The sequence below is a fragment of the Lacerta agilis genome, chromosome 18 (assembly GCF_009819535.1).
Source record: "Lacerta agilis isolate rLacAgi1 chromosome 18, rLacAgi1.pri, whole genome shotgun sequence".
NCBI classification, from domain to species: Eukaryota; Metazoa; Chordata; class Lepidosauria; order Squamata; family Lacertidae; genus Lacerta; species Lacerta agilis.
The window spans coordinates 5942108-5964216 of record NC_046329.1 but is presented as its reverse complement, the minus strand read 5'-3'; the positions used below and the strand labels follow the sequence as shown (position 1 = coordinate 5964216).

Sequence of the window (22109 nt, the reverse complement as noted above, 5' to 3'; positions counted from 1 at the left end):
AGACCAACCAAGTTTGTTCTGGGTATAAGCTTTTGTGTGCTTGCACACTTCTTCAGATCCTAAATAGTTTAAAAAGTCATTATTCAGATACTGAATAGTCAGTTTAAAAAGTCACTTCCAGGTTTGCGGCGTTCAGGAGCCAAAAGGTTCAAGAACTAAGCTGTTTTTAAAACCAAGGTACGCCTGTACCACAATTAAAAATGTAGGCGATCGTTACGCAAAACAAACAGAGGAGATGGCACAGCTGCATAAAAAGCCCTTTGAGAGATTCCCCAAAGCCAAAAGCCATAGCTAGGTGGCAGAGCCTCTGCTCTGAATGCAGAAGGTCCTGGGGGAGGCTCCCACCTACTCAGTGTGGTCCCCGACGACGAGGCGGCCGCCTACGTTCCTATCCTATCGAGTGCAATCGCGGTTACCTGAATCTCTTTCAAGTCCTTGTCGCACAAGTTCTGAAGGGGGTCGATGAAATTCTGCTTGACTTCAATGTCCAGAGAGTCCTTAACCTCGGCCAAGCGCTTCATGGACTCGCCAGCGTCGAGCAGCGCGTCGCCTTCGCGCGGGGCGGAAGGGAAACAGCAGCGCCGGGAGAGCGGGGGGTGAAGGGAGAGACAAGACAGCCGGTTAAAGGGAAAGTAAAGCGAAGGGACGTAAAATATTGTTTATGTGCGCCACAACGGCTGCAAGGATGTCGCGTTCCCAGAGTTGGAAAGACGACATGATACCTAGTAGGGTGGACTGGCAGGTGGAACTATTGGATTGCGCAGAGGTGGCAAGATTAACCAGGAAAATCAGAAATCAGGAGGATCAAAGGAATGGGACAAATTTATATCGTATCTGAAAGACCACTATAAACACTCTTTGGCAGGTTTTAAATACCGTATTTTGCGCTCCATAAGACACACCTAGTTTTTGGAGGAGGAAAGGGGGAAAGCCCCGTTTTTTGAGGATCAGCTCACAGTTGTGCAGCTTCTTTTGCAAAGGGGAAAAGCCCCGTTTTTTGAGGATCAGCTCAAAGTTGTGCAGCTTCTTTCGCAAAGGGGAAAAGCCCCCCTTTTTTGAGGATCAGCTCTAGAGTTGTTGAGCTTACTTTGCAAAGGGGAAAAAATCCTTTTTAATGGGGTTCAACTCACAGTTCTGCAGCTTCTTTAGGAAAACAAAGGGAGCCTTTCTACAGTTTCCAGACAGATAATCTGATCAGCCAGCCACATGTGGCTGGGGAAACAAACAGCCTCCCTCTGCATTCAACAATGGAGGCCTGGGCAAGAGGGCGGGGCCAGAAAGGGAGCCAGCGATCGACCACACATTCGCTCCATAAGACGCACAGACATATCCCCTTACTTTTTAGGAGGAAAAAAGTGTGCCTTACGGAGCGAAAAATACGGTAACTCTTGCAATGATACATAGACTTTGGATGCAATGGTGGACTGTAAATAAGAAGGACTTATAATACAGGTGAAACTCGAAAAATAAGAATATCGTGGAAAGGTTCATTTTTTTCAGTAACTCAACTTAAAAGATGAAACTGATATATGAGATAGACTCATGACATGCAAAGTGAGATATGTCAAGCCTTTATTTGTTATAATTGTGATGTTTATGGCATACAGCTGATGAGAACCCCAAATTCACAATCTCAGCTTCTGGGTTTTCATCAGCTGTGTACCATAGTCATCACAATTATAACAAACAAAGGCTTGACGTATCTCGCTTTGCATGCCATGAGTCTATCTCATATATTAAATTCCAGTAGCTATTGAAAACAATTGCTTACATAAATGGGCTTTTCCACGATATTCTACTTTTTCGAGTTTCACCTGTATGTAGTTATAAAAGTTACTTAAAGAACCCACGGAGGGGAGGAGGGATGTTTTAAGATTCGAACAAATCTTGTGCAATTTTTATTATATTTTTTGTGATTAGGAGTGCGAATTAATTTGTAAAATCAAATAAAAACTATTTTTTAAAAAACCCCAACAAAATATCTTTTAAACATAAAATAAACAAAAGGAAATAAAAGGGAAGCAAGAAAGAAAAGCAAGGCTATGCAAAACCCACAAGGCTGAGACTGGACAGGCCACAGTTCAGCGACACAGCGCCTGCTCTGCATGGGGAAGGTCCCAGGTAGGGGATGCCTCTCTCTGCCCCAGCTGCAACAAAACATGTCTCTCCTGTATACTGTCTACGGCCACAGGAGGTGCTGTAACTTTCCAGTGGTTAAAGTACCCTCTTTCATTGTCACCTGAGACACAGACGGATGCCAACCAAGCAACATAATAATAATAATAATAATAATAATAATAATAATAATAATTTCACAATGTCCTAATTAGACTAAAGGATGTTGAGACACAAAATATTGTGGCAGCAGTAAATAAAATTTGCTCTCCCATATTCTATGATTTGAATATCCTAGATAGCAGGGTCAACTATGTTACTAAACTAATAATACCAGCCCAACGTAGGGCATTTATGCTGGCCTGACTGAATATCTTTCCCTCGGCATTTGTCAGGGGTAGATATCAGAATATTCCCAGAAACAAGAGATACTGCAGATGTTCCCTGAATGTCCTGGACACTGTAGAGCATATTCTCTTTTATTGTCCACTACACAGTACGCTGCGTGAACGCGTGTTGTCCCCCCCTTTTGGATGGTTTGAAACCGCAGCATGGTGGAAGTGCTGGATTCTGTCTCTCTGACATTGACCAAGGGGTGACTGCGGGGGGAGCCGAGTTTTTGGCAGCAGTGCTTCAAGGAGTACTTTAACAGGACGAAATTCTAGATTTTACTAATACACACATACGATCAGCCTATGAGTTTAATTGTTGTTTCTTTGTGTATATATAATATATATAATGTATTTTAAAGTTCCTGTATGTGATTCTTTCTCTCGTGATTTTACATGTAAATGCCTAATAAAGGTTTGATAAGTATAATAATATGGGTAGGGCACCCTCACCGAAATTGGAGTCTTCGCCCAGCTCCTTGCCGTAACGGATCATGGACTCTCCGAGAAGGCCTTCCGACTGCGGGTATCCTGGGTTCTTCACTTGCCCTCGGATCTTGGACACGGTGTTTAGCATGGTCAGCTTGGCCCGGGATGCTGGTGTACAAAAGAGACGGCAGCCGCACGAGAGTTTCCATCAGACCGTCTTGCCAACGAGTCAAGAACGATTGCCAATAATTAAGCGGGGGGGGGGAGGGGGGAACTGAGGGGAGGCAGCCTCGCCGGCCAAGGTGAAAAAAAATAAATCTATTGTCTTAGAACGACCCAGAAATATCAGGTAACGGTCGTTTTCTCCAGGATCGCAGGCGGAAAATAGTTCAAGCCCGGAACTTGCCAGAAGTGAGAGGGGTGTGTGTGCGCGAAAGCTACGGACTCCCTGATCTTCTGGCGAAGATCCCAATTAATCCCCGGGGTCCTCTTTGCAGAAGTGGTTACGGGAAGCCTGCTGGAATGCAACCCGAGTGCCAAGAATCGGGAGCAGGACACAAGGACTGCCTTGCCGACTGGATAAGCAGCAGAGCACACAGTGTGTGTCGAAACCCACCTTCAGCTCAAAGGGACAGGTCAGCAAGCGGGGTGGGGGGTGGGAAAGACCCCTTCTCTTCCTGAAACCCTGGAATGCCGCAGTCAACGCAGGCAATATTGGGCTGGAGAGGCCAGTGGCCTCAGCTCGATTCTCAAGCGTCTTCCTGTGCTCCCAAAATCATGCACTCACTCGGAACCACAAAGGCTTTATTTTGGGAAGAAGGCCTACAGCTCAGTGGCAGAATATCTGCCCTGCATGTTGAAAGCCTCAGGTTCAAGCCCTCCACCCCATGTCAAAGAGCAAGCAGCCAGTTCAAAGTTGTTTAACTCTTTCTTAGCAAAAGCATGATATCTCCAGACGGGACAGACGGGAGGCGGATTCAGCGATGCAGGCGGGTGAGCTGTTCTCGACAACCCCCCTAAAAAAGGCTCAACAACCCTGTGCCATCTCTCCCCCATTTTCTTAAATTTGAGTCCTCCCTGCAGGCAGAAGAGAGGCGCTATCCCATATTTCTGGGCCATGAGGTTATCTAGCACTGGGCTACCCCTCGGGTCTTCCGACTCTGAAAAGGTGGGAGAGGGGGCAGGTTTCAATAGCGCCCGTTCTGAAGAGCCTGCTAGGTTGGGTGTCTTAAAAGTGCTCCCTCGGCTGCTGCAAAATGTGGATTTCCTCTCCCACTGCGGTTCTTGTATCTGGCTTTTTATTCCCGATATTTTTAGGATGTCGCAAGCCGCTCAAGAGATTTCCTTTAGAATGCGAGGAGGATGTAAGAGCCACCGACGGGAATAAATAAAATTGGGGGGGGCAGGGTGCGGAATCTGATCGCTGAGAAGCAGCCAACGAAGTCGCCATGAAAAGCTACGACAACAAAAAAAAACTATTTCCCCCGTGACCACAAAATACAGATCGAGTAAGAAAAAACAGGCGCACAGGTCTAAGCAAAAACAAAAGAATATTTGGAGATGGTCGTATCAGTGAAGAAATGCCCGGGGGGGGGGGGGGGAGATAGCACCAGCTACAGAATAAGAGGCAAGGGACTCCATCGCGCCAGAAGAGTTAACTTTGCATCGAGCAACGTTAAGCGAAACAAAAACACACGTTCCCTTTTTTCTGGCTGCAGAAATGGCTTGTGCCAATTTTTCCACCCGAGCTCAGTGCCAAAATTCCCATGCAGATGTTCCACGTCAAAATCACAGCTTTCGGTTCTGCTGGAAGACCCCCGCCTCTCGTCTAGCAACAAACAGTCGCCAAGCTGTTTTACAGGTGAAACTCGAAAAATCAGAATGCCGTGGAAAAGTCCGTTTATGCAAGCAATTGTTTTCATTAGCTACTGGGGTTTAATGTATGAGATAGACTCGTGACATGCAAAGCGAGATATGTCAAGCCTTTGCTTGTTATCATTGTGATGATTATGGCGTACAGCTGATGAAAACCCCAAAGTTGAGATTGTTAATTTGGGGTTCTCATCAGCTGTACACCATAATCATCACAATTATAACAAATAAAGGCTTGACACATATCTCGCTTTGCATGTCGTGAGTCTATCTCATATATTAGTTTCGCCTTTTAAGTTGAATTACTGAAATAAATGAACCCTTCCACGATATTCTAATTTTTCGAGTTTCACCTGTACGTGCTGTCTTTTTTTTAAAAAACTCTGCGGTGCTGGGGAATGGGGGGCCGTGGATGGTTGTTCAGGCATAGGCAAACCCGCCCCCCAGATGTTTTGGGACTACAATTCCCATCATCCATGACCACCGGTCCTGCTAGCTGGGCATGATAGGAGTTGTAGTCGCAAAACATCTGGAGGGCTGAGTTTGCCTATGCCTGATGTTGTTGGACTCCAGCTCCCATCATTCCCCAACCACTGCCTGCTGGGAGCTGGAGTCCAAGAAGGTCTCAATGCAGGAAGTAGATTTTGTTTCGGAAAGCAAATGCTTTAAAAAAAAAAACAATTCTAGACAAAATTCACAAAATTGGGGGGGGGGAGCTCAGCTGCCAGTTAGCCATGGAAAAGGGCCTTACCAGGATTGGGTTGGAGGTATTCCGTAGTCCTAGCCAAGACTTCTGTAACAGCCTTGCTGGTGAGATCCACTTTCTGTAGAAATGGAAGCAATGCATTGAGAATACAAAAGCAGCAGCAGGCCACAGTTAACGCCAATGGCCAGAGAAGATTGACCACTTTCAGTGGAAATGCAAATCCGGAACATTGTTATAAAAAAAAGGTAATGGTAAAAGGACCCCTGGACGGTTGAGTCCAGTCCAAGGCGACTATGGGGTTGCGGCGCTCATCTCACTTTCAGGACGAGGGAGCCGGCGTTTGTCCACAGACAGCATTCCCATAGCTGTCAACCCTCCCTGCTGTTCCCCACTGCTATATTCCGGGTCATGCGGCCGGCGGGACTAAACCGCTTCTGGCGCAACGGGACACCGTGACGGAAACCAGAGCAGTGCACGGAAACGCCGTTTACCTTCCCGCCACAGTGGTGCCTATTTATCTACTGGCACTGGCGTGCTTTCGAACTGCTAGGTTGGCAGGAGCTGGGACAGAGCAACGGGAGCTCACCCCGTCGCGGGGATTCGAACCGCCGGCCTTCCGATCGGCAAGCCCAAGAGGCTCTGTGGTTTAGACCACAGCGCCACCTGCGTATGTTATGTAGGACCTAGAACAGCTTTCCCAAGGGGTGCCCTCCATCAGTTTGGGGAAGGTCTGCACCAGCCAAACTGCGGGAGGCAGCAGAGGATAGGGGTGCCTGGCGTGCTGTGGTCCATGGGGTCACGAAGAGTCGGACACGACTGAACGACTGAACAACAGCAGCAACAACAACAACCTTGAGGTTACCAGAGCATACACAAGAATGTGGCATCCCCACATTGCACCCGTGTGCAATGTTACTTTCTCTCTACTCACCTTTTCCATTTCTTTGAAGTCTTCATCTAGCTTGGTGCCCTCGGCTCCTCCAACCTTCTCGCTGACCATCTTTAAATAACAAACACAAAGCACGTTTCAACAGGCAGCTGCTCGGCTAACACACTATTTCAAAACGGTTAACTTTTCCTTTTTTCTCAGGAGAAACAGATTGGGTACCTTTCAATTATGTTGTTTGAGGATTTCCCCCCCTCCATAACAACAACTAAAAATAGGTAGGTAGCTGTGTTGGTCTGATGCAGTCGAAATAGAAAAATTAAAAAAATTGTCCAGTAGGCACCTTAAGAGACCAACTAGGTTTGTTCTGGGTATAAGCTTTTGTGTGCATGGTATCTGAGGAAGTGTGCATAAACACGAAAGCTTACACCCAGAACAAACTTAGTTGGTCTCTTAAGGTGCTACTAGAGGGGATGGGGGGGGGGGAGTCTCGAGATTCAGAGAAATCTCTATATATGAATATGTATTTGGCAAAATCAAATAAAAATTATTTCAAAAAAGAAAAATGTTGTAGCTTGGTAGTTGTCTCCCCCCCCCCCGCCTCCCCTTAAGGTTCACAAATAACAATAGCTTAAGGGTCCCGTGCCCAAAAGAAGCCAGATTATCCTCCACAAGGGCCAGGGCCTTTTCAGTGTTGGCTCCGACCTGGTGGAATGCTCTGTCCCACGAGACTAGGGCCCTGCGGGACCTGACCTCCTTCCGCAGGGCCTGTAAGACAGAGCTATTCCGCCTGGCCTTTAATCTAGCCTGATCCCCTATTCCTTTTCCCTTTCCTTCTCTCTGAAGAAACCCTTCTGGGTCCCTACATTAAAATTCCTCCCTGGTCTCCCTACTGGCCTAGCAAGACTAACCTGGCCAGTCAGCCCTGGTGATCCCAGTGATGTTTGTTTTTTATGCTGTTTTTAGCTGTTTTTAAGTTGTTTTATTCATTGTCTTATACAGGTGAAACTCAAAAAATTAGTCAAAAAAAAATTAAAAAAAAAATCATTTCAGTAGCACCTTATGAGACCAACTAAGTTTGTTCTTGGTATGAGCTTCTTCTTTCAGTGTGCATGCACACGAAAGCTCATACCAAGAACAAACTCAGTTGGTCTCTAAGACGCTACTGGAATGAATTTTTTATTTTTTATTTTGTTTTGACTATGGCAGACCAACACGGCTACCTACCTGTAACTCGAAAAATTAGAATATCGTGGAAAAGTCCATTTATGTAAGCAATTGTTTTCATTAGCTACTGGAGTTTAATATATGAGATAGGCTCATGACATGCAAAGCGAGATACGTCAAGCCTTTGCTTGTTACAATTGTGATGATTATGGCGCGCAGCTGATGAAAACCCCCAAGTTGAAATTCTTAATTTGGGGTTCTCATCAGCTGTACGCCATAATCATCACAATTATAACAAATAAAGGCTTGACATATCTCGCTTTGCATGTCATGAGTCTATCTCATACATTAGTTTCACCTTTTAAGTTGAATTACTGAAAGAAACGAACCTTTCCACGATATTCTGATTTTTTCGAGTTTCACCTGTATCTGTTGTTAGCTGCCCTGAGCCCAGTTTTTGGATCAGGAAGGGCGGGGTATAAAGAAAATTATTATTATTATTATTATTATTATTATTATTATTATTATTATTATTATCTCCCCTTTTCTCGTTTCCGTCTCTGCACCTTCCCCTCCGCCGCCCTCCTCCAACAACAACACATCCCTCGTTGCAACGAACGCAGAACAAACATCGCTCTAGCAGAGCCTATAAAAACAAAGGGATAAAGGCCGCCGGAGTTTTAAAGCTCAATTAAAGAAAGGTCTGGGGAAGGTGCCAAAAACGCGAGCCTCCGCGGGGAAGTGATTCTATGGATGGGACGGTACCACCGCACAGGTCCTTCTCTACAGTTAAAACTCTTTTCTGCAAGGTGACATCTTGTTTGTTCCAGTGCACAAGCAGGTCAACGGAAGGGCAAGTGGTCCTTCGGATATAGTCCCCACCAGGATGACAATTCCCCTCCTTCCTTCCTTCCTCCACCACCGGCAAGGTCATCTCTGGAGGGTCACCCACTTCTATGGGGAAAGCATCGCGCTTGGAGGGGAGTGGGGAGGCTGCCTGCAGAGTCTCCGTCTGCGGAGGACGAGACTCTTCATCTCAGGGTCATGCGTTCAAGACCCACACTGAGCGAAATTATTCCTCCGTTGCCAGTTTTACAGGGGTTAAGTACCACCTGTAAAACTGGCAAAAATGTATAAATTAACATTGGAATGCTGCTTGACTATTAAAAATCTAGTAAACTCTATGCACCATCTTCATCTTCAAGGCCATAATACAGTACATCTAGAGATTGTAAGTAATGCGAAGGAGACTATGCATTGAAATATTTTAATTGATATTTTAGAATGTAAAATGCTGTTTTATTTATTGATTTGTTTTACCTTGTGGGCTTATAGCCGAATAAAGTATTATCTATCTATAAATTAACATCAAATTTGTGTTGGAGATGTAAGGTATCAGAAGGACGCTTATATCATGTCTGGTGGGGATGTGATAGAATTAAAAAAAATGGGGGGGGGTGGAATTATACACGAAGAACTGGAAAAAAAATGTTTTAAAAAAACAATTGGTAAGAAACCGGAAACGTTCCTTTTAGGAATCATAACAAAAGGCATCCCCCAGAGAGATGAAGAGAATATTTCTATATGCAACAGCTGCCGCAAGGTTACTTATTGCAAAAAAACAACAACAAAAAACTGGAAATCAGAAGAAGTACCAACATTGGAAGATTGGCAGAATAAATTATCTGAAATGACCGGAAATGTTCCTTTTAGGAATCATAGCAAAAGACATCCCCAGAGACATGAAGAGAATATTTCTATATGGAACAGTTGCCGCAAGGTTACTTATTGCAAAAAACAACAACAACCTGGAAATCAGAAGAAGTACCAACATTGGAAGACTGGCAGAATAAATTATTTGAAATGATTGAATTAGCAAAAGTGACGGCAGCAATTAGAATGCAATCTACCAATCAAAATCTTTAAAAAGAATGGAAATGTGTAGAAGAATACATGACCAAAAGGTGCTCCGAAAAGAATTTACTGATATGTTTAGATTGAGTTCGCAAAGTTAAGTCAAGCTAAGTAGTCACACAAGAATGAATGTTCAATTGTTAAGATACAAAAATATAATCTCAATAAGAAGACCACAAAAAGCAATAAGGAAGTCACACACGGGCGGAGGGAAGACACAGGGCAAGAAACAAGGGGGGGGGGAGAGAAAAAGAAAAAAGGGGGGAGAGAAAAGGGGGGGAAGATTCCTCCGTTGCCGGGGGCTGGACTAGATGAGCCTCGCAGTCCCTTTCTAACTCTACAATTCTAAGATGAAGCATTCAGCCCCGATACTGAGTGGCGAGGGCCTTGCGTGGCTATGTCAAACCCCCCCCCCCTCCGTAAAAGTAATGACACAGACACGTTATGCCGATTGTAATGGGCGTAAAGGCCACAACTTAATTGGTTTATGAGCGGTATTGGCTTAGGCATTGGACCCTATCAGCTGTATCCGACCCCAACCCGTGTGTTGGGAGTCAGCGAAGGGTTAACCACCAGTAAGGAACCCCAGTGATGTACATCTCCCGGAATTCCCCCTGTGATCACCGTAAGGGGCGTTCCTTAGGCCCTCAGCTCCCCGGGGCTTCGGACGGGGCCACGCCCCCCGAAACCTTTACCGGAATACCCTTCAATTGAGGGGCAGTTGGCGACGCTACCTAACCAGCTGGGAAGCAGGACAAAGAGGTTTAAAGGGACTTAAACATGCCCCCCTGATTGGTCGGCCTGTGGGGAAGCGCGGGAATCAGCTTACCAACCGCGCAGGGGCTGCATTCAGCCCCTACTTGCGTGTTTGGGTCGTGACGCCCGCAAAGCCACCTCCTGATGATCCGGAAGTGGGCTTCCTGAGAAGGGACCCTGTCCATCCATGAACTAGATCTGTGACACAAGAGCTGCACACATCAGCGACAGAAATTCCCCAGGCGCGTTTTGCGACTGGTGCGGGCCGGACTGCGGCCACATGGAGATCTCTGGACGCCAGGTTGGCGATGGACGTCTCCATCTGGCCGCCCCCTCCTGCTTTCTTAAGCAGGTGAGCAGAAGAGGAATAATTTATCTTCCACCTTTTTCTCCAAGGAGCACATGGTTCACTCCCCCTCCTCAGTTAATCCCTACAACCGACCCTGCGAGGTAGGCTTCATGACGGATCAGGGATTTGAACCCTGATCTCCCAGGTCCTGGTCCGGCACTCTAACCACTACACCACCCTGGCTTCCTAGAGTCCTCCTGCTAAGGGGCAGCTCTATAGACTGAGTAGGTAAATAAATATGTGGAAAGCAAAACGTCACTTAGAGAAGGATCTGAAATATATTCCTTCAAGCTTGAACTTGTTTTATTCTCGATTGTTTTACTGGATGTTTTAAGGTGTTGTAGACCGCCTTGAGACTTTTTCTTTAAAACATAAAGGTAAAGGTAAAGGGTAAAGGGACCCCTGACCATTAGGTCCAGTTGTGTCCGACTCTGGGGTTGCGGCGCTCATCTCGCTCTATAGGCCAAGGGAGCCTGCGTTTGTCCGCAGACAGCTTCCGGGTCATGTCATGACTAAGCCGCTTCTGGCGAACCAGAGCAGCGCACGGAAACGCCGTTTACCTTCCCGCCGGAGCGGTACCTATTGATCTACTTGCACTTTGACGTGCTTTTGAACTGCTAGGTGGGCAGGAGCAGGGACCGAGCAACGGGAGCTCACCCCATCGCAGGGATTCGAACCGCCGACCTTCTGATCGGCAAGCCCTAGCCTCTGTGGTTTAACCCACAGGGCCACCTGGGTCCCTCTTTAAAACATACAGTGGTATATAAAAGAAATTAATTATAACTACTAAAATAATAATAATAATAATAATAATCACTGAAAAAGGAAAAGATGGCACCCAGATATTCTGTTGTGCGTGACTTTGACCCAGGTTCAAGGTGGCATTTGGCGATTAGCCGATTTATCTGAGTTTCTAACTGTGGCACACATGCCTTACCTAAAAAACCCACCACGCAGACAAACATCCTGCTATCATGAAGTTTCAACAAATGACTCACTTGGGCACACAACGCGCCTCGGACTGCAGATAAAATATTAGGCCGATCTGCACATTTGTGTGCAACTTTCTCCCTTTGCCACTTTCACTTTGAACTAGGTACGCCCGGTGCAAAGTGCTCTAGCTTCTTCCCCGGAGCTCGGAGAGCAGGGTGCAGCGTGATCCCTGGAACTCTGGAGACCTACTACAGATAAGACCGAGCTAGACACTTGCGGTCTAAACCACTGAGCCTCTTGGGCTTGCCGATTGGGCTTGCCGATCGGAAGAAAGGCAGGTTCGAATCCCCGCAACGGGGTGAGGTCCCGTTGCTCTGTCCCAGCTCCTGCCAACCTTGCAATTCGAAAGCACGCCAGCGCAAGTAGATGATAATAATAATAATAATAATAATAATAATAATAATAATAATAATAATAATAATAATATTTTATTTGTACCCCGCCCATTGCTGTTGTGGCTTCAGCTTCCCCACTCCATGATGCCAAGTACGGATGGCAGGTTTGGTTGCCAAACTAGGACCCTTGCTTAGTCTCACCTGGCAGGCGGGCCAGAGACTCCCGGCGCTTCAGACAGGGATCCAATTAAGCAGGTTTATTTGGCGCTGTGGGTTAAACCACAGAGCCTATGGCTTGCTGATCAGAAGGTCGGCGGTTCGAATCCCCGCGACAGGGTGAGCTCCCGTTGCTCGGGTCCAGCTCCTGCCCACCTAGCAGTTTGAAATGCCGTTTACCTTCCCGCCAGAGCGGTACCTATTTATCTACTTGCACTGGCGTGCTTTCAAACTGCTAGGGACAGAGCAGGAGCAGGGACAGAGCGAAAGGAGCTCACCCCGTCGTGGGGATTTGAACCGCCAACCTTCTGATCGGCAAGCCCAAGAGGCTCAGTACCAGCATGGCTGCTTTTGCTTTTCAACTGGGCTGCGCATCGGCAGAACTCAAGACTGCATTCCACAGGCACGGCTTCCATTCCTCCTTGGCCGGCCTGGTGAGCCCCACTCCTTCCCTGCCTCCTGCAACCAGAGTACAGTCCAAGTGTGTCAAAGGGGGGGGGGAATCACCCCCGCCCACCCCTGCATTCCAGGCTGTTGGACGGCTTGGCTCAGTCTCCTCCCGAGGGCTTGGCTGCAATTTCAATTGTACTGCACGTCTCAACTCTCGAGCATAAGAACGCTGTTTCCAAACTCCTTTGGGGGAAGCCAGGAGTCCTGGAACGCCTCGCGTGCCAAATTTTAGCATCCCGCCTGCTGCAGCAGTTAAATCAGGCATAGGCAAACTCGGCCCTACAGATGTTTTGTGACTACAACTCCCATCATCCCTAGCTAACAGGACCAGTGGTCAAGGATGATGGGAACTGCAGTCCCAAAACATCTGGAGGGCCAAGGTTGCCTATGCCTGGCTTATCCCCAGGGCTACCAGCAGACGCCCAGGACTGAAACAAGAGACCTCCTGCTCGGTCAAGCAGTTTCTTTCTCAATAGCGCTGCTCCGGACCCAGGGAAACAAGATCGCTTTACTCCTTTTGCAACCCGGACATCTCGGCTGTAGCAAACTCAGCCAGGGCCGCTGGACCTGTCCGCTTCCTGTCAACAACAGGCGAACCTCTGAAAGTGATGGGCTTGCAGTTCGATGGGATGTGGTGGAGGAAACTGCCAGTGAAAAGGAGGATGTACTTTCCACCCCACCACCACCCCTGAAAAAAATAAACCAAAGAGCTGAAAGAGGAGCCCCGCCAAGGCCAAGAACAGGCAAAATACATTTTCAAAGAGCTTCCTCTTGCAGGCCATGTGAAACCGAGCGACCGATGAGCTTTCCGCAGGGCATTTTTTCCCCTTGAGATTACTCAGCGGCAGCAGGTGAAATGCAGTTGTTTTACCTGCCGCAGGTTTATTATTTCAGGGCTTTTAAGAGGTTGCCCTGAACGAACTTGCGCCTGGCCCCAGCCGACTCTCTGCCAGGAGAATCAGGGGAAATTATTTCCACTTTACGTTGCTCCGAACTTAAGCTCTCTGTGCTGTGTGTACGCCTAGCACCGTGCAAGCCGGTTTCCCCCCCCCCCCCTTTTTAAAAATAACTCGCTGGTTTCTGGAACTCGTGACTCCGCAACAATTCTTAGCAAGTGTTTATGCAGCTTAAAGCCTTTACCCCGCACGGCCGGTTTGATCTGCGGAACTGGCATTATGTAAGGAGCCGATCTTTCCACGTGGCAGCTCCTACAATCTGGGGCTCCCTGCTCAATGACGCCAGGCGTTGGGCTTGGCAGACGCCCAAAAACGTTTCTGTCTATGCAAGCCTACCTAGACATGTCAAGTTGATCTGCACTTGAATCTTTATCTTTATCTTTGAATCTTTCTCTTTTTCACTTGAATCTTTCCATCTCACCCCTTGCCTTTCCCTGCAAGACTAATTGCAGCCCTTAAGAGTCGTCAACAGGTTTTCCACACCTATCAGCTGATCACCCATTCCCACCACCCTTCTGAGTAATACCCCTCCCCACCCCCTCGCTATATTTAAGGGTCTGGTGACTTCTGTTTCAGTGTATCTGAAGAAGTGTGCATGCACACGAAAGCTCATACCAAGAACAAACTCAGTTGGTCTCTAAGGTGCTACTGAAAAGAATTTTCTATTTTGTTTGCACTTGAATACACTTTTAGTTCAGAATGCATACTTTGAAATGTTGCCCGTGGTCATTCTGCTTTTTATTTCTTGACGTCAATTTTGTGTGTGTCGATTTTAGCGTATTTTTATATTCTAGATCAGTGTTTTTCAACCTTTTTTGGGCAAGGGCACACTTGTTTTATGAAAAAAATCACGAGGCACACCACCATTAGAAAATGTTAAAAAATTTAACTCTGTGCCTATATTGACTATATATAAAGTAATTCTCTTGAATAGGAATCAAATAAACACAATTTTTCCCACGGCACACCAGGCAACATCTCGCGGCACACTAGTGTGCCGCGGAACACTGGTTGAAAAACACTGTTCTAGATAAGCTGCTTGTGGGTTTTATTTAATAATAATAATAATAGTAATAATAATAATTTATTATTTGTACCCCGCCCATCTGGCTGGGTCTCCCCAGCCACTCTGGGCGGCTTCCATCAAATATTAAAATATTAACAGTACAAATCTTGTTAAGTAATTTGTGGCGTTTTCAAGCGTTCAGAGCACCTCATCTGTCCTGTCCCATAAAATCACAGTATCATAAGAGTTGGAAGGGATCCCCAGAGTCATCTAGTCCAACCCCCCTGCAGTGCAGGAATCTCATCTAGACCGATGGCCGTCCAACCTCTGCTTAAAAACCTCCAAGGAAGGAGAGTCCACAACCTCCCGAGGGAAACCATTCCACTGTTGAAGGGTCCCATTGTGCCCAAGGTACAAGACCCCCAGACCAAATAAATGGAGATCTGATTTAGCATACTTATTGAGCAAACAAATTATGCCATGCAACTAAGTTGCATGACAACAGGTAAAAGGTAAAGGTAAAGTCCAGTCAAAGGCGACTATAGGGTTGCGGCGCTCATCTCACTTTCAGGTCGAGGGAGCTGGCATTTGTCTGCAGTCAGTTTTCCAGGTCATGCGGCCAGCGGGACTAAACCGTTTCTGGCGCAACGGGACACCGTGACGGAAACCAGAGCGCACGGAAACGCCGTTTACCTTCCCACCGCAGCGATACCTATTTATCTACTTGCACTGGCGTGTTTTCGAACTGCTAGGTAGGCAGAAGCTGGGACGGAGCAACGGGAGCTCACCCCTTGTGCGGATTCGAACCGCCAACCTTCCGATCGGCAAGCCCAAGAGGCTCAGTGGTTTGTTTAGACCACAGCGCCACCCGCATCCCTGCCTTTTGCATTTTATACAGCACTCAGAGTAGACTCGTTGCAATTCATGGATAAAGGTAAAGGGACCCCTGACGGTTAGGTCCAGTTGCAGACCACTCTGGGGTTGCGGCGCTCATCTCGCTTTATTGGCCGAGGGAGCCGGCGTACAGCTTCCGGGTCATGTGGCCGGCATGACTAAGCCGCTTCTGGCGAACCAGAGCAGCGCACGGAAACGCCGTTTACCTTCCCGCTGGAGCGGTACCTCTTTATCTACTTTTGACGTGCTTTCGAACTGCTAGGTTGGCAGGAACAGGGACTGAGCAACGGGAGCTCACCCCGTCATTGCGGGGATTCGAACCACCGACCTTCTGATCGGCAAGCCCTGGGCTCTGTGGTTTAGACTAACTTAATTGCACATACTCTGTAATCATCTCAAAAAATGTTCCCACATACCCCAAAGTAGTTTTAACAGAAGTATTTAATTGGGATGGGGCATTCAAAGATATGCACTCTGTTGAACTCAATGGGACCCACTTCTGACTAAGAATGCATAGGGTAGCATCTGCACCAACCTCGCATCTTCGAATGAATTAAAACCCCTGGAAGCTATTGGAATGGCAGTATTTCAAGAGAGGACTACTCAACATCACACACTGTGCTTGCATTGCTCGGATTTTAAGAAAACACACAAAAGGCAGGCGACAAAATCCAATCGCTTATTCAATACTGCATTTCTGAAGAACTTTGTGGATAGCGGCTGCACTTCCAAGGAGCCACCGCCCAAGTGGGGAAAAGAAAAGCTGCATAAAACTGAACTTCGCTTTCGGATTCGCTGGTACTGCACCCCGTTCCATTCGCCCAATTGGACTCATACCGTGTTTGCTCATTATGCTGCTAAATAATAATAATAATAATAATAATAATAAATTTTTATTTATACCCCGCCCTTCCCAGCCAAAAACCGGGCTCAGGGTGGCTAACACTTATTAAAATCACAGTAAAAGCATAAACACAAATCAATTTAAAATAACAGATTAAAATACAAATTTAAAAATTCAATATTAAAACTGCAGTCTCATTTTCACATAACCCACCAAAAAAAGAATGAAGCATAAATATCAAACAGAAACCAACCCAAAGGCCAGGTGGAACAGCTCCATCTTGCAGGCCCCGCGGAAAGATGCCAAATCCCGCAGGGCCCTGGTCTCTTGTGATAGACTGTTCCACCAAGTCGGGGCCAATACTGAGAAGGCCCTGGCCCTAGTTGAGGCCAACCTAGCATCTTTGTTGCTCGGGACCTCCAAAAGATTATTATTTTAGGACCTTAATGTCCTACACGGGACATACCAGGAGAGGCTGCAACACATTTCTAAAACAGCAGGGGGTGGGATTCCTTGGAAAAATATAATACAGTGGTACCTTGGTTTACGAACTTAATCCATTCCGGAAGTCCGTTCTTAAACCAAAGCGTCCTTAAACCAAGGCGTGCTTTCCCATAGCAGAGGGGGACTCAATTTACAAATGGAACACACTCAACATGTTCTGCTTCCAAGGCAAAGTTCACAAACCAAAACACCTACTTCCGGGTTTGCAGCGTTCTTAATCCAAGTTGTTCATAAACTAAGCTGTTCTTAAACTTTGTACAGGCACCACTGTACAAAGACAGGAAGAAACACCACGGACAGAATAATTGCCACACACAGGAAGAACAAGGATTCCTCACTTGTAGCTTTATAAATTATTTAATGTGTCAAAACGGATAGAAGTTATTAATATTGCGGTTATTGTTATGACCGGAATGGAATGGAAATTAATAAGATTTTGGAACGGAGAAATGAAGCAAATGACCAAGCCATCAGTTCTAGCACCTTATCTAAATTATATAATTTGGTATTTGAACTATTGGTATTAATAGTTGTATTATAAATTGGTAATGTTATAATAAGGCTATTATTGGATTGTAATTGAAACTCCAACTCCCCGAATCTGCCGCAGAGGATTGAGGGAATACCTAGAGAGTTAGCATTTGCAACCGAGGTGGGTGGGTGGGTGTTAATCCCATTGCATCAACAAAAATCCTTGCAAAGGAGTGGTCTGTGGTTGGTGTTGTTTTGGATGCAACCCTTAGGCTCTTATTTCTAAAAAAATTCTTTCCAGTAGCACCTTAGAGACCAACTAAGTTTGTTCTTGGTATGAGCTTTCGTGTGCATGCACACTTCTTCAGATACTATGGCAGACCAACACGGCTACCCACCTGTAACTGCTCTTATTTCTGTTGCTTGTTTTGTAATTAATAGTAATTAAATACTGCTTGGTAAGCCACCTAGGGAACACTATTAAATTCATGCAGCACACACACACACATACCCCAGGTCCATAAGGAAAGACAAAGATTGCATACGAGGGGCCAAATTATGCACTCTGCAGAGCGCAAAAAAACAACAACCCACGCGGTGTATTTATTTACAAAGAAATTGCGAGGAGGAACGTAGTTCTGTGGACAGGATTTCCTAGGACGGAAGAGACCGCATCAGCATCTGGAAAGAGGTTATTGCATGGCTTGCAAGAAAAGATCTCTGGGGGAAAGAGGGCGGCAACGTACAGCTGCCCACGTCTGTATTCCACTCTGGATGACATTTTCCAGGCCTGGCCCCTGGCCCAGATAAAGCCACTTTTTGCTGCAGCGCTGGCATCTCCTGCCCAATTCTCTTCTTCCTGCCCCTTACAAGCTGCTGACTCAGGTTTTATTTTCAGGAGAGAGAGGTTTAAATGGGATGCAGGGAGGGCTACTCACGCAGGCCTGCAAGAGCCAGGAAAAGAATGTAACACCGAGGGAGTAAGGTTAATTTGGCAGAGTTATTCAGGGGACTAATCATTAAAAGCAAGCGCTCTGGGGACACAGCTACAGAATAGCTACACACACAACAATACCCCTTCCTCCAAGCTCAAACTAAACAGGAGCCTGGTTAGCGTAAAGCAACTTTGCCTGGTCACCTATGGCGAGCAAAGTGTGATTCCAGGTGAGTAGAGGCAACAACAAAAAATTGCATGCAGGGGTGCCCAAACTTTTTTCAAAGAGGGCTAGATTTGATGAAGTGAAGGGTCGTGAGGGCCGACCAAAGTCGTTGAGGATTTTACCCCAGCAAATACACTGCCACAGGGGCCGGATTAAACTGACCGGCGGGCCAGATTAGGCCCCCGAAATGGACTATGGACATGCCTGCATTAGAGGAGCTGTTCCCTATGTGATTAGAACGGTCAAAGATGCTGGGAATTGTCGTTCGATCAATGCTTGCAGAGTGAACTAGTTTGTCTTAATGTTCGCTGAATTCGTGCAAAAACCTCCGAACCGCAGTTGAAAGCAGTTCTCCTAACCGCCGGCCGAACTGAACGTGAATTAAATATTGTTTTCGGGAGTTGAATTTTGAATGATTCCTAGCTGATTTTCAAGTTCATTCTCTTGCATTATTACTGTTTATCCCTTTGGGCCTCGAAGCTTCAAGACCCTAAATGCTGGGGGAAATAAATTGAACCATTCACATTTTTGTGCACGTATGGGTTTGATGTTTTCTTCCAAAATGTATTTTTACACATCAGTACATGAGCCTGCAACATTCTGGAGGCTGGGAGAGAAAATCATTGCTCAGGTGAACTGAAGGCGAACCAAATTACCGGTAGTTCGTTTTGCAAAGGGGGCTAATGTGAATCGGAAATTAGTTCCTTTGGGACCGAACTGGAAATACTTCCATTACGAAGTGAATATTTCCAAGCCTTGCGTGTCCAAAAACACATTGTGGGGGGCCATGTTGGCTACCCCTGTATCAAACCAGGAAGGCCAAGGTTCAAATCCTGCTGCTCACCGGGCGATCTTAAGCCACAAACTTTCAGCCGACCCAACCTTTTATCCAGCCAGGAGGATAAAGTGTGTGCTTGTTTGTGAAGAACAGAGGGAAATCATGTACCAGCTTGATCTCTCTGGAGGGAAAGACCAAGAAACAAATGAGACAAAAATAAACCTCTGGTTAAAGGATCTAAGCTGGCAGAGCTCAGATGTCGCTCTGCCCCGGACTGTGAAGCGATGCTGCTGGGTCAGAATTGTAAATATCACTCTGCCCCAAACCCGACAGAGCCGCTGCCAGCAGTCAGAGTAGAGAATTCTGGGCTAGATGGACAAATAGACACCCTCTGCAGAAAATCGGACACGACTGAATGACTGAACAAGTGAAGGAGAGCCCATCATCTCCCCACCTTCATTGCCAAAACAGACCTTATTCCTAAAAGCTTCACCTAATGTTTAATGGAAATCTGCTTCTCTGCTTTTCTTTGTGTCATGGCGTCCTTAATTTTGCCTGTCCTGAATCATCCCACGTCCGGCTTTATTGGGTGCCAGCCGTGTTAGAAACTCGGGTGGATAAGCTAGGGGCCAAATGGCTCCTCGAACCAAGGTTATAGTCGCCAAAACGGAATGTCTAGTTGCCATCTGGGGGGCAAGACGACTCTAAAGTTGCATTTTTCAAAGGATGGACAGGCTGTGATCTGATTCTCAGTTAAAAATCTGGCTGGTTCAGAGGACAGCCTTGAGCTGGGTTAAGAGCTTTTGAGAACTTAAAAGAAGGAAGGTCACTTGATCCAGGGACAATTCATATATATAAATATATTGGCCTATTCCGACTTCTTCTTCTTAACGCTGACTGCTCAGGCTGCACAGAAAGGGGGTACTTTTGGGCAGGAAGATTGAAGAACCACCGCACAAAAGCAATCGGCGGGCAGCGCATTAATTGCCGAGGACGTTCGCAGCAAGAGGGATGAAACTGCGCTCCTGAGGAAGGAGGGTGCGTGGCCCCCCAGCTCTGCGGTTATCAAGGGGAGAGTCCGGCAAGGCTCGGGAAAGGGAGACCTGGCTTCACAACCGCAGCAAGCAGATTTAATGCTTGCTACACCTGTTTGTGGGAAAGAACAAGCTCTGCAAGGTCCAGCCGGGTCATCGCGATTCAGGCCAAAGCAAGCTCAGCCTGTTTGGAGTACATCTGATATGCCTCCCATTTGAAAAGTTCCTTGTTGATCCCCGGCACCAGATCCTGGTCTCTTCTGCCTGTCCGTCCCCCATCCCTCCCAGGAGCTGTTGACCCCCTCTCTCTATTCATTCCTCGAGTTCCCCTGCTCCATCCGTGGCCAATTTTTCATTCTGTCAGCTCCGGAAACCCAGTCCTCTTGCTAAAACATTCCTGGCCTCTCCCTTCCCTCTCAACGGAGATTCTGTCATTCAGTGTTCTTCTGGTCACACAACTGGATCTTGAGCAGTGCTCACAAACATTTCATGAAACATGAGCTCAGCCTATGACTTACTGCACACATGGGGTGGGGCATGCGTGGGCAAACTAAGGCCCGGGGGCCGGATCCGGCCCAATCGCCTTCTCAATCCGGCCCGCGGACGGTCCAGGAATCAGCGTGTTTTTACATGAGTAGAATGTGTGCTTTTATTTAAAATGCATCTGTGGGTTATTTGTGGGGCATAGGAATTTGTTCATTCCCCCCTCAAAAAATATAGTCCGGCTCCCCCAAGGTCTGAGGGACAGTGGACTGGCCCCCTGCTGAAAAAGTTTGCTGACCAGTGGAGGGGGGGGGTTGGACAACAGGTAGCAGGTTTTAAAAAAAATTAGTACCAAGGACATAGATCGCTTACTGGGAGAAGAGAAACGTTTCCGCCTGGTGCCTAAAGATATGCAACGAAGGTGCCAGGCGAGCCTCCCTGGGGAGAGTGTCCGCAAATGGGGAGCCGCTGCAGAGAAGGCCCTGTTCTTGTGTTGCCAACCTCTTGCGGAGGCGACACCTGAAGAAGGGCCTCGGGTGATGACTGCAGGGTCTGGGTTGGATGGCGGCTAACAGATTGAGGTTGAATCCTGACAAGACAGAAGTACTGTTTTGGGGGGACAGGAGGAGGGCAGGTGTGGAGGATTCCCTGGTCCTGAATGGGGTAACTGTGCCAGATGGGCAGGGTACAAATAATAACAATTATTATTATTATTATTATTATTATTATTATTATTATTATTATTATTATTACGGGGAGAGGTCTTGAGCTGTTTAAGGCTTTATAGGTCAAAACCAGCTCTTTTAATTGGGCCTGGGAGCTAGCTGGCCACCAGTGCTGTTGGACCAGGCTTGGGGTTACGTCCTCACACCATTTTGTCCCGGTGAGCAGCCTGGGCACTGAATTCTGCACCAGCTGACGCTTCCAAACCACCTTCGGAGGCAGCCCCACGAAGAACACCTCATGTAGCAGCTCAGGACACCTTGCAGACTCCTGCAGATGTAAACACTGAATTTTTTAAAAAAACAACCACGGGTTCCAGTGGGGATCAGGTGGCGGTGTGAATCAGCCTCTTAAGACTTCCAGGAATCTGGCGCACCGAGTATTTCCTGCGTGGCTGGCTGCCGCTTCCATGCCGAGTTGAGCCGATACCGGAGCCCAGGAGGCGAGAGCCCTAAAGTTGCGGAGAGCGGCTCCACCCAGGCGGGGCCACGCCTGCCCTGCCCACACCTTTTTCCATCTCTCCTTTCCAAGGGAATTGCAGCACCCAACACCTAGCTGGGAGGATGTGTTCGCCTTTGGCCTAGTTTATTTCCCATGCCATGTTTAGAACAGGAAACAGGCCGGGGGGAAAGGAAGCTCGCCCTCTTTCTCAATTCCATCCTTGACACCAAGTGCATGT

The 22109-nt window shown here is 47.0% G+C and overlaps 1 protein-coding gene across 2 annotated transcripts in view; it reads right to left on the bottom strand.

Annotated features, from left to right (window-relative positions):
• The window catches only part of SH3GL1 (SH3 domain containing GRB2 like 1, endophilin A2), a 38545-nt gene that overhangs the window by 7842 nt on the left and 8594 nt on the right, over positions 1-22109 (bottom strand). For both annotated transcript variants that reach the window (XM_033136552.1, XM_033136553.1), the window contains exons 2-5: positions 6443-6511; positions 5557-5629; positions 2958-3101; positions 417-550 (exon numbers count right to left, since the gene is read on the bottom strand). In XM_033136552.1, the coding sequence (XP_032992443.1) occupies positions 417-550; positions 2958-3101; positions 5557-5629; positions 6443-6511 (420 nt within the window). The remainder of the gene's footprint in view (positions 1-416; positions 551-2957; positions 3102-5556; positions 5630-6442; positions 6512-22109) is intronic.